This window comes from Eublepharis macularius, chromosome 11, assembly GCF_028583425.1.
Source record: "Eublepharis macularius isolate TG4126 chromosome 11, MPM_Emac_v1.0, whole genome shotgun sequence".
NCBI classification, from domain to species: Eukaryota; Metazoa; Chordata; class Lepidosauria; order Squamata; family Eublepharidae; genus Eublepharis; species Eublepharis macularius.
In genome coordinates this window covers 22,301,559-22,314,981 of record NC_072800.1, presented here as the reverse complement: position 1 = coordinate 22,314,981, position 13,423 = coordinate 22,301,559, and the positions used below count along the sequence as shown (strand labels likewise).

The window sequence follows — 13,423 nt, the reverse complement described above, 5'->3', positions numbered from 1 at the left end:
TCTGTAGGAATTTTTTCAAGTTTTCTTAAAACTTATAAAGAGTCCAGTAGCACCTTTAAGACTAACCAACTTTAAGCTTTCAAGAACCACAGTTCTATTTGTCAGATGCATCTCTTTACTATCTTGCAACTACAGACTAACACGGCTAACTCCTCTGGATCTTAAAACTTGCTGTAGAGTTACACTGGTGCAGTGGTTAGTGTATTGCTTGGTGCAGTGGTTAGTGTATTGGACTATGGGAGACGCAGGTACAAATCCCTGTTCTGCCATGGAAGTTTGCTGGGTGTCCTTAGGCCAATCACACTCTCTCAGCCTAGCCTCCCCCATAGGGTTGTTGTGAGGGAAAAATGGAAGAAAAAAAAACAATGTAAGCTGCTTTGGGTCCCCACTGGAGAAAAGGGTGGGGTATAAATGAAGTAAGTAAATAAATAATATTAAGAGAATGTACAGTGCAGGGTTTCATTATATTCAAACTTTCTCTCAGATTAGATTTCTTTTTACCTCAGCAGTCTAAAACAAAATTCTTTCAGTTGTTTTACTTTGAAACCCAGGTGAGAGTTGAAAGCATCTGCCTCAAAAATTTCTTAATTTAGGTGAACTATTTCATAGAGGCTACTGAATGCCGAGACTTCGACAAAGCTTAACGTGATGCATGAAGTTTGGGCAGATACAGGAAAGAGGCACGATGCTTGTGGAACATGGGCTGAGTGGCACCATATTGGAGGGGGGGGGGCGGCGGGTTGGAGAGATTTTCATAGATGCCCAACTTCGTTGATTTACAAGTTGCCTCCAGTACTGTCTTGTAGCAACATTTGTTTCAAATACACTGTGTCCTCCAGAGATGTATCAAGTGTCAGTAATTCATTTTCTTTGTGCGTCTCTCTCTCTCTTGATTCCAATTCACTTACGCTAATTGAAAGATGAGTTAATACTAGACCTCTGTGTTAACAGGGGCAACCTAAGGTCAAAAATATTCTTATGAAAGGACAGTAAAAAGCAATGCTGAAAATTTCAAATGATTTGATTGGGGTTATTAATGCTTTCTGTGTAGACTAATTTTTTTAAAAAAACAAGCCAAATATTTTACTCCATTAGTGTCTGTAAATAGCAAGGAATAGCAAATTTGCTAGAAATACCTTTTTTCTTTTCAAAATATGGCATTTAATTGAGTTCCTTAAAGTAGGTAGATAAAAGCTATGCCTTTGCTTAAACTGGATAGAATTTAAAACATAATCTGTAGCACGAGGCACTGATCTTTTCAGCGGGTTCTTTCTTCCCTCCCTGCCGAATCTAATCATTTTCTAAAAATGTATTGTGATGGATAAGGAGCTGAAAGAATATTATCGATCTTTGCTGCTAACCTGAAAATATATTACTCTATGTTCCCCTGTGTTCCACTTAAGAAATCTATGCAAAGTTTCCTTTTGGGCACCATCACCATTACCACAAATGGATTTAGGTGTAGGCTGGCTTTGATTTTTAGATGGTTCTGTATCTTAAAAAGAAGAAATCTATAGGGAACTCATTTTGAGAAAAAAATATATATATAATGTCACCTTTCTATTTAGTCCTTGTAAAATATATATTTTCTCTGTGCTGTAATGTGGTGGTGGTGGAAAGTGCCCTCAAGTCATAGTTGACTTATGGCAACCCCTGCTGGGGTTTTCAAGGCAAGAGACTAACAGAGGTTGTATGCCGTTGCCTGCCTCTGCAACCCTGGTCTTCGTTGGAGGTCTTGCATGCAATTACTGACCAAGGCCGACCTTGCTTAGCTTCTGAGATCTGATGAGATCAGGCTTGCCAGGGTTATCCAGGTCAAGGTATGCTGTGTTATAGATAGGATTGGGGCTTTTTTCCTGGGAAAAGAGGTGGTGGAACTTAGTGATGGAACTCAGGACTGCACAATGATGTTACTTTGGGTCAGCTGGAACAAGGGGGGAGTTTTTAAAAGTTTAAATCGCCCTCTGCAAAAACAGTCACATGGCCAGTGGCCCCGCCCCCTGATCTTCAGACAGAGGGGAGTTTAGATTGCCCTCCACGCCGCTGCATGGAAGGCAATTTAAACTCCCCTCTGTCTGGAGATCGGGGGTGGGGGACCGGCCATGTGACCATTTTCAAGAGGTGCCGGAACTCCTTTCCACCGCATTCCTGCTGAAAAAAAGCCCTGGATAGGATTAAATACAGTTTTGTAACCTAAGATAGTACTTAGCATTTATAAGGTTAACTTTCAAGTATAGTCCAAGAGTCTAACAACTCTTAGCATTTTACCTAATGTCTTCATAGTAGTTCCCATATATAATACCTGAAGAATACTGTGATATATAAGTTGTCACTAATAATTTTTGAAGTATAAATAAAATATGTGCATATGTTTCTTTTTTTCTGATTATGCGGTACTGCTTTTAGGGTTTTATTAAAAACATTTTTGGGGCAAAGTTAAAAAGGATTCCATGAGTTTTTCTTTGGGGACTTGTGCCCGAGCTCTTTTCATGTCGCTTCCTGCAGCACATTCCAGGCTAATTCATACATGCACATACATCACTTGATAAATCAAGAACTATTTGCAGAAGATTGTAGCCCTTTTCAGAGCGGAACTACAAGTGACGCCTGACTCAGGTTGGACACTTGCCAGCTTCCCTCAAGTTTTGATGGGAAATGTAGGCAGCTTGGCGGAATGTTGGACAAATGACAGTTGAAAAGTCCACTGGACAGCAGTCGGAGAGCCAATGACGCCTACATTTCCCATCAAAACTTGAGGGAAGCTGACAAGTGTCCAACCTCTGCCTTTTGTCACTTGTAGTTCCGCTCTCAGATGCTATGTACTTGTGTCCTGGGAGGCTGGCAACCTTGCATATGGGGGGCAGCCACACACAGGGCACCCTGAGGTTGCAGTTATTGAGTGACGGGCATGTGTATGTGAATTTAACACCATGGTTGCTTCACAAATTATTCGTCCATGTGTACTGCAGTGTGTGCGGACAGAAGCATACATCTGTCTTGTTTTGCTGTATATACTATTTGTTGGGAAATCATGGCCACTTGTTTGCCTGTGGATGTACATGTGGCAAAGCAGATGTTTGAATGATCTTCACACAGAATGGCATACATGAACATATGCCTTTGCTTTCCCACATCTGTTTAGGTAATGTGTGACATGTCGTCTGTGAAATAGCCTACACAGGTGACTGCCTGCCAACTCCCAATTCACTGGAGTAAGGAAGACAGCAAATTCTGTCTGTCATAAGCTGAACTCTGGGTCTGGTGCTGAAAGAGAATATTAAAGGAGCGTAATGCTGTGTCTCTTCCTTTGTTCTCACCCAGTGGCAAAAATGCTCTCATCCAACTTCATCTGAGCCCGCCATACTTCTGGGAGGGCAGAAGGTGTGTGTGTGTGTGTGTGTTGGCAGGGGTATGGTTGCTAGTCAGACGAGTGCATGCCATGTGCTCTCCAAGTAGACTGCATTCTTATTAAGAGCAAGGCTTTTTTTCAGCGGGAATACGGTGGAACGGAGTTCCAGCACCTCTTGAAAATGGTCACATGGCCGGTGGCCCCGCCCCCTGATCTCCAGACAAAGGGGAGTTTAGATTGCCCTTCGTGCAGCTCCAGCTTCTGTCTGAAGATCAGGGGACGGGGCCACTGGCAATGTGATCATTTTCGCCAAGGGTCATTTAAACTTTAAAAAACTCCCCCCTTGTTCCAGCTGACCCAAAGTGACATCATTGTGCAGTCCTGAGTTCCACCACCTCTTTTCCCAGAAAAAAAGCCCTGATCTGGAGGGAGAGGGAACATCAAAGAAGAAAGGGGGGGGGGACACACAAACTCAACCCAAACAAGCAGGGGGGGGGAAATAGAGGGGTCAAGTTACAACCTAAAATGTAAAATATATTCCAAGAATGTATTTATTATGGATGTCATAGCCCTGTGTCTTTCAAAATGACCACCCCTTGAGAGAGCACCCTGTCGCAATCTGTTTGTGTGTCACAACTGAGCATGTGACTCAGCCATCCTATAGTTTCGACCACATTGCTGCAAATCCCCAACAGGAATGTTTGACTGCTGGGTGGAGACTGAAAACACGGCAGATATGCACAGAGAGCTTTTCCCCATTATGGCAAGGAGCCACAATGCCGATTAATTTCAAGTGGCCTCCAAGTGTAAAGAAAGCCTCAGTCCAAGGTTTTCCTGTGACGGCCGCTGTTTCTGCCTCCCATCTGTGACTATAGTGATTCAGAGTCTCTCCACTCAAGACTTCTGTCACATGTTCTTCACATGTCAGGAGACGCAGTGCTAGCCAAGAAGTGTAGTTTTAAATGACAGAGCTGGCAGAGATTGCTCCAGAGGGGACTCTCTCCCCTTCCAGAGCCTTTGCCCTGCCAAGGCTCAGTCAATTCAAAGTTTTAAATAGCAAGGGTGGCAGGGCAAAGGCTGCAGAAAGGGAGGGAGTCTGGCATGCCAGAGGCAGTGGAGGGCTGTGAGAGAATCCGTCCTCTCTGGAGCGATATCTGACAGCTCTTTTAAAACTACACTTCCCAGCTAACATTGCATCTCTTGGCCTTTGATGAACACATGGCCAGGGGTCTCGGGAAGAGAAATTCTCAAAAACAGTCTCTGTATTGAAACAGATGGTGTAGAGCCATTTATGTCCAGGTAGCTCATCATTTAGAGACAGTCTGTGATGCTCCTGTCTGGCACGGCATATTAATGAGCATGCAGTTTCAACCTCGGTAGCTGCAACGCAGAAGTACCAAGTCCAGTGAAAAGGCTCAGCTGGCAAACATTTGTACTTTTTGTGAAGGTGACTCTACAGCTTTTTGCAGAAGCAGATGGTGTGGTCATGCCAGGCAGTTAAAGAAAGATGACTGCAATAGGACACAGACTAAGATCACAGCTTAGCTGCTGAAGGCTGTTTAAGGGCCAAAGAAAAGAGTTAAAAAGGAAAAGTCATCTTGTATTTTTAGTAGAATGAATTCCACCTGTGCAAGGCATGTTGGTTTAAATGCAGATCGTCCCTTACAGAGATAAACAATATAAGTCTTAATAATAAAAATTCTTACCCATCTATATTTCATTGTAAACAGCTGTCTGTTGTATGCATCGAGGGTATAAATAATGTACATTTGCTAAATAGGGGGTTCCTACAATGCTACTGTCATGCATGATGAAGATGGTATTAAATCACTTTTTTATTTTTTTAAAAAAAATATATTGGCTTCAACAAAAACAGGTTCTGAATTCCAGTGATTTCCCCCTCTTTAATTTTTACAGAATCTGTACCAGAACAGGTTCCTAGGCCTGGCAGCCATGGCGTCTCCATCTAGGAATTCACAGAATCGGCGCCGGTGCAAAGAACCCCTGAGGTACAGCTACAACCCAGACCAGTTCCATAATATGGACATTGGGAATGGTCCCCATGAGACGGTCACAATTCCACGCTCTACTAGTGATACAGATTTGGTCACCTCGGACAGCCGGTCTACACTCATGGTCAGCAGCTCCTATTATTCCATAGGACATTCTCAAGACCTAGTGATTTATTGGGATATAAAAGAAGAAGTGGATGCTGGGGATTGGATTGGCATGTATCTTATTGGTAAGTCATTTCTGCCCTTCTGGATATTTTAATTAATTTTGTAAATTGAAAATGTATTTTGAGTAGGTTCCCACAACTTGTATCGTCCAAGTTTAATATAACTCCTATACACACCATGCTTGACAACCATCTGTCTGCCTTTTCAGTTACAACCAGGCAACCTAAATAGAGCCTTATGAAACCCCTAATGGCTGGTTAGCTGTGTTTGACTTGCTGTGTTTGACTTGCTGAGTGACTGCCTTGCTCTAATTCACAGCTAAGTCCTCAATATGTTTACTTGGAATTAGGTCTCATTGAGAAGAGTTAATTATATATATATCTGTTGTCTCTTTCATCAGATTTCTCTCGAATAATCATAATTTCAGTGGCTAATGTTGGGTTTCTTACTGAAAAATAAGAGTCCAAATCCCAAGTCTTCCGTAGATCTACTGGCTTTTAGCATTTTGTTTTCAATCGGGCGGCATCTGTACAATGGGAGTAAGTGCAAGCTTCTTGTCAGAATGAATTGTAACCAGGGCTCATTTCAAGCGGGAACACACAGGAACACAGTTCTGGAAGTTCCCCAAAGAGGTCACATGTCAGGTGGCCCCACCCACCTGACTCGGCCATTTTGGGCCCGTTTTGGCCTGGATTGGGGCCGAAAAGCCTGGATTGGACCTCTGACGGGTGGTGGATCACTCTCCCGCTCATCAGCGACCCGATCTTGACTATTTGGGGCCCATTTTCAGCCCTGAATGGCCAGGATTGGGTCCAAAACAGCCAGAACAGGTGATGCCAGGGGGTGTGGCATATGCAAATCAGTTATACTAATAACACACTTCAGGTGATGGCAAGTTATGCTAATGAGTTGTGCTAATGAGTTCCTCCAGCTCTTTTTCTACGAAATGACCCCTGATTGTTAACACAACCTGAATTGTGTTGTAAAGTACCCTGAAAAGTGCTACAAAAAGGAATAAATTAAAAAGGATGGAAATGTAAGAGCCAGTTTACAGATTACCACTGTGCAATGACTCGAGCTGTTTACTTCTTGTTTCACCAGCCAGAAGAAGAGAGCAGGTTTTGTTCAGAAGGTTGGTGAGAACTTGAGATCTTTTATAGCAGGTATAAACAGCAGTTTGGCGGCACGTTAAAGACTAACTAGATTTTATTCTAGCATAAGCTCTGGCTGACAAGAGCCCTCTTTGTCAGATTTGTCCTTGCTAGGAAATCTGGATGTGTTATTTAAAAATGCCTTTAAAATATTTACATTTAAAAATATAAATGCCTTTGTTTTCTATAAGTATGAATGCATGATGCTGCCTTATACAAAATCAGATCATTTGGTCGACCAAGGACAGTATTGTTTGCATAGACCAGCAATGGCTCTCCAAATATTCAGGTCGAAGTCTTTCACAGCATATATTACCTGATCCTTTTAGCTAGAGATGCCAGGGATTGAACCTGGGACCTTATGTGTGCAAAGCAGATGCTCTACCACTGAAACACTCCTCCCAACGAAATAACTCTTTTCAGTGAAAGTGCCATTGAAAGGGGGGTTATTATCAAGTAACTTTTATTTTAGATGAGCCAGTCAAGCTGCAGTCATTAAAGAGTTGGCTCTTCAGTGTTCTCGTAGAAATAACTAGCCCAATGCAGGCATCTTATCCACTGTTAAGTGATTAGGAGGAGTTTGGCTACAAGCTTATATATTTCCTCCTCTCCACTCTGGCACAACTGCATTCCTTAGCCACACATTTTTAACCAAAACATTATACCTGCACGAGCACTCTTCAGGGTTTCCACGTTTATAGTATAATCCTATACAGAATTAGTCCAGTCTACACCCATTGAAATCAATGGATGTAGACTAGAGTAACTTTGCATTGTTAATAACTTAACCACAGTTGGCACTGATACATACGTAAACCGTAGTTAAAAGTAACAAAGAAAGGACAATAGAAATTCATGCCAAAAAGGGAGTGTGAGCCCCTGCATCTTGCTTCCCGTTTCTTAAGCGTGGATAAGAGATCAGTGGTGTGACCTCTGTATTGGGCACTGGAATTATTCAGGCAAAAGGAATTAGAAAATTGCATCATGAAGTGCTTATCCCATTGCTACATTGGCTGTAGAGAATTTTGAAGATCGGCTTAAATCCTGGAACTGAAGTTACTAAAGTTGCTCTAATGTCAATTTTAAGATAGCAAAGTCCTGAAGAAGAGTCCAATCAAAAGCTTGCTCTTATCACAGCTCCTTCCTGCAACTTTTTCAACTGAGGCCTTTCTAGCAATATAACAATTGCTTGAAGCTAGCAGAAAGACTTCCTAAAGGCTTCCCCTTCCCCACTTCAAAACAAACAGCCCTCGTACTCCACAACCCATCAAGGTTACTGTGAACACAGTAGCTACATACATACATACATACATACATACATAAAGTTCTACCAGCATGCAAATTAAGTTGTTGCTTTACTCCGCACAATAGCCTACAGTCATTCCCAAAACTCTACATAGCTCTAGTTTTCTCAACTCAATAGGCTTAGACTAGAGTCACTTTACAGAGGATTGCATTGTGTCATAAAATGCGACTAAAAAGTATGCGCACGTATGTACACTTGCACTCACACAGAAAACGCAAAAGCATGTTGTAGCAAGTTACATGCACATACAACTCTACAGTTCCAAAATTTCTTTTAAAAAGGAAAACTGACGAATTATTAACATGAAAGAGGGCCCGCAAGAAAATGTGGGGAGGTGGAGGGAACTGTGCCAAGTCTTACAATGCTTGTGGCAGTACCAGAAGGTGGTGGCAGTGGTGAAGTTAGGATGGGGAAGGGCGATTACAGAAAGGGGGGATTGCATTTCCTTGCCTTAGCTTCTCCCCTATAAAAGGTCCTATCCTGTTCCTATCTCCCCTTCTTTTCAAAGATCCTACTTTGTCTTTCCCCCATTTTCAAAGATCTTGCACTGTTCCTTCCCCTACAGATCCTTCCCTATTCTTGACTTGTCCTACAGTGCAACCTGTAGCTTCCATGTCATGCTAGAAAAACGTATCATTTTCAGCACAACACTCACGCACTTTGTGCTCATGCCTCCCTCCCAGGTGCCTTTCCTTCCACTGGCCTGGTGAGTTAAGGCAGGGGCTGGGGGCAGGGGACCTCTTGTCTCCAACGGGGGAATGTTATCCCTAAGAAGCAGCTTTCACGTTGAATTAGCCTCGGTTAATAGTTTTTTGGAATATTGCCATTTATTATACTATCATTTTAAAGTGAGGGAAAATAAATCTTTGGCTTTAACTGTAACATCATTGTCTTGAAGAAGAATTCTAATTAAGAATTCCAATTATAAAAGCCAGCACAAGCTGAAACCCATTTACACAGCCACAAGAGAACTGGGTGGGGTATGTGTGTTTTTGACGAGAGTGAGTAGGTAGTAAGTGGAGACTCCCATTCAAGCCAAGTGAAGAAGCGTTAATTCTTCTTAGGAGAAGAAGATTAATTCCTGCCCAATATCTAAAGGGGGGTTGGCTCTGAGGAGGACCCCAGGTCTGTTGTGAAGGAAAACAGTTTTGATCTAACATCAGGAAACCTGAGTTGTAAAAGCGTACTGTGTGAAGAAACATTATTACTGTAACCAAAGGATTAAACAAAATACTTCTCACCATTAAGGATTAAGAACATAGAAACTAAGCTTCTAGAAAACTATTTTGCCTGTGACTTAAGGAGTTTTTTGTTCTACCAACAAATTTTACCTCAACTCTTTCATTCCTTGACTGCCTTTATTCCATCCCTAATCCACATGTGAGAGAATCACGGAGATAAACAGCAAAAAAGCAAGCAAACAAGTGCACCATGAAAACCTTACTAACAAAGTGAAATAACTTACTAACAAAATTTATTTCACTTTGTTAGTAAGGTTTTCACGGTGCATTTGTTTGCTTTATTCCATCCCTGCCTGTTCTATAAAGTTGTTGTTTCTTTTGAATGTTATACAGTCTCCAGGGCCATTTTCCAACTCAGAGAAAGAGGGCTCCTGCTCCCCCCCCGCCTCCCCATCAAGTTTCTGGGCTGGGCTAAAAAGCCAAAATTATAACCACTGCTTATCAGGGTGGGACAAAATAAACTTTCAAACCACAAATACAGACACCTACTTGGGGCTGCTTATCCAAAGCAGGCGAACTTGAATTTTGGTGGAAAAATTTGCCTCAGACTGGGGAAGTGAAGGGGAGTCCGTCATACCCAGTAACTTAACTTAGGCCACAAAGGCTATTATTGAACCAAAGTTAGTAGTCCAGGATAGAACCTACTCTTTCATGTATTCGTGATTTCATTTGAGAGTAACAATACTGTGCTTATTGACATATAGAAAGCTTTCAAAATTTTGGTGAATCCAAAATAGTTTAAAAAGTTATCTGATAAAAGTTGATTATGCACAAAACCTCTAGGGCCTAATTTGCTAGGCTGTTTTTATTCTTTTCTTTTTGTTCAGCCATTTCTTTCAAGTCTATATCAAAATTATTTCTGACCTAATTAGCTGTTGAAACTTTGCTTTAAAAAACACACATTTTTTTCCTCTTCTGCTTTTTCCCTTCAGATTGATTTTTTCCCCACTGAAAGGAAAGTTTGTGTTCAGTTATATGTGATTCGAAAAAAGCTTTAATTGGTGTGATTTTTATTGATATATTGTTGAGTATTCCTTGAATAATAATCGTGATCCCAAGGCTACTTCAATTCAAAGTGAAAGCAAATGGACAAAAGACAATCTTTGGGTCAAACTTTATTTTTGCTTTGACTGTTGGCATGTTCCACAGTACAATAAACCACACTGTATATTGTAGGGTTGCCAGGGTCCCCAAACACCAAACCAGAGGAGGCAGGGACCTGGGGGCAAGGGGTGGTGGGCATGCAAAGCGTGCACATGTGTCCTATGCTTTCCCACACTCCCCTGTTGTACCAGAAAATATCTTTTTCCAGTATGGCGACAGAGCTGCTGATCACACTGAGGACAGATTCATTTAAAATCACCTCCAAACGGGCGTTTTTTAATGAATCTGGCTTCAGCACAATCCACAGCTCCCTCATTGCGCAGCACAATGGGGGAGCATGGGAGAGCACACACAGTTCTCCCCCACATGCTTTTCCTCCTGCCAGCCAAGTATGCAGGACTGGAGAGCAGCAGGTGGGAGTGGGGTGTGTGTGGGAAGCCTAGTATATAACCATCCCTAAGACTGATGTTAGGGTTGCTACCTCCAACTTGGGAAATACCTGGAGATTTGGGGGCAGTGCTTGGGGAGGTGCAGTTTTTTTTGGGGGGGGGGGGTGGACGTGATGCCACACAGTTGCCAGCCAACAGGTGACAACCCCCAGGAGCTTTTGGAAGCGGGGCTTAGCATTGCACAATGTCAGGTCTGTTCGTATAACTGGAAGTAATGTTATGTGTTGACATAACACTCCTCCCCATCTCTAAAAGCTCTATGTTAAAATCATAGCGCTTTTAGATGTTGTGGCACAGTTTCTGCCATGATGTTTTTGACTCTTTCCCTTCATTGGCTTTTTCTGTGAGTAGGTTGTGATTGTACTTTTTATTTTAGGTTGTGAGATCTAGCCCATTTTTTGCCACTGATTCTCAGTTACCCTAATGAGTTTACAGTTCAGATTGTTTTAAATATGTATGCTATAAATATGCAGATCTTATAAAATGTATTTAAAATAGATGAACTATGTGTCTTTAAAGTTAGGCTGTCTTGGCACAGCTTTCCATTCTGGGTACACAGAGGTCTCAGATGTGAGCCAGTTTGGTGTAGTGGTTAAGAGCAGCTGGACTCTAATCTGGAGAGCCGGGTTTAATTCCCCACTCCTCCACTTGAAGCCAGCTGGGTGACCTTGGGTCAGCCACAGCTCTCTCAGAGCTCTCTCAGCCCCACCCACCTCACAGGGTGATTGTCGTGAAGATAATAACAACACACTTTTGAGAGGAGATAGTTTCTCTCTAAAAGTATAGAGCATCTCTCATTTCCCCCCCCCCTGAAACAAACCTATAGCATCTCCCTGAGGTGGGAAGGAAGTGTGGCTATGTATATTCACTCGCATATTTATAAAACAAAAGCATTTGTTTCCTGTGTGATTTTTAGCATATCTGTAATCACCCTGAAGTCCCAAAACTCCATCTCCAAGCATTTTCCCCATAAGCTACTTCAGTAATAGTTCTTTATCTCAGCTGAAAAGTACTTTCTATTTCCCACAGAGAGATGGAATTTGCTTCTCAGAAATTCTCCCGTGTAGGCGAGATACAATGCCAGTTTCAGTAATGGCAGCTCTGGAAAGACTGCAGGTTTAAAGTTCACTAGAGCACAGGTACCTGCTGAATGGCAAAAATGATCGATGTAGCTTGTTTTGAAGGTCTCCCAGCTTCCCTTGAGAGTGGGCCTTATCCACCCTCCCACCTTCCTGAAATCAATGAAACAGTTTGTGAAGCAAATGCAATTTGAGGATAACGCCAGGTTAACCATTTATATTCGATCAACTGACAGGGGTGTACCACAGAGTATAAAATTGAAAAATTCGGAGGGAAGAGGGAGAGAAAGCCTTCTGCACATTGTGTGGTGCTGTGAATATGAATAAGAAAAAAGGTCCTAGGTAATTAATAAAGTGTCAGAGAAAAACATACTGTGGATGGTGCTGCCATTCATAATTGTTTATGGCAGACCTGAACACTTAGTTATTGCAATCGGCACATGGGATTTTCTTTCATCTCCATCATTTCAGATGGGAACAGGTCGCTTCACTGGTTGGAATTCCCCCCACAAAATAGATTCCAATACACAGGAAGTGAAGGTACTTGTACACAGTTACTTATTTTAATAGAGTTTTGTAGAAAAAAGGCTTCTAAGAGATTCTCTGCTAAAGCTACGTTCATAGAACATTATTATTTTTTAAAAAAACACCTCAGCACAGCCAATCAGGCTTTAGAAGAAATTAATTTCCAGTCTCCAGTGCCCAAGACAAGAAAGTTTTAGATCAAGATGGGTAGCTTTGTTTGTCTGTAGCAGTTGAAAAGTACAAGAGTCCAGTAGCACCTATAAGACTAATAAAATTAGTGGCAGGGTATGAGCTTTCATAGGCCACAGCTCACTTCTGGTATCTGAAGAAGTGAGCTGTGGCTCACAAAGGCTCATACCCTACCACTAAGAAAGTTTTATCACAAATAAAGAGGATCTTAGTAGATGTGGACTAAGGTGATGCTCTGGTCCACTGGAGCTCAAGAATCGTTCTGAGGTGCTTTTGAGGAGATGAGAGTGGAAAGATAACCACAAAAACCTGGAGGAGGGAGTGAAGAGGGCATGAGGCCACATGGAAGTGGAAGTGGAAGAAAATGGAAGGTGGTGGTCATCAGGGACTCTCTGCTCAGGGGTATGGAACATCATGTGTCCAGGCCAGATCCCCTACTCTGAGAAATGTGTTGCTTGCTGGGAGCCAAAATTCAGGATATTACAGACTAACTGCCGAAACTGATCAGACCGACTGATCAATACGCATTTGTGCTGGTTCACGTGGGAACTAATGACACGGCTGCGGATACCATTGCAAGAATGAAAGAGGACTATGAAGCTCTTGGAAGGCAGTTGAAGACAGTGGGGGCACAGGTGGTATTCTCTTCTATCCTTCCTGTTAAAGGAAGAGAAATGCAAAGGGAGCAGACCATACTTGAGGTGAATCGCTGGCTGAGGTGGTGGTTCTGGCAGGAGCGCTTTGGGTTCTGGGACCATGGGATAAGTTTCCTTATAGTAGGCCTTCTATCACATGATGGGCTTCACCTCTCAAGGTTAGGGAAGAAAATGTTTGGAAAGAACCTGGAGAA

General features: G+C 42.3%; 1 protein-coding gene across 1 annotated transcript in view; it reads left to right on the top strand.

Moving 5' to 3' along the window:
* Positions 1-13,423, top strand: part of HECW1 (HECT, C2 and WW domain containing E3 ubiquitin protein ligase 1) — a 186,924-nt gene that overhangs the window by 21,766 nt on the left and 151,735 nt on the right. Inside the window, exon 2 of the mRNA XM_054991627.1 lies at positions 5,267-5,591. Coding sequence (XP_054847602.1) covers positions 5,267-5,591 — 325 coding nt within the window. The remainder of the gene's footprint in view (positions 1-5,266; positions 5,592-13,423) is intronic.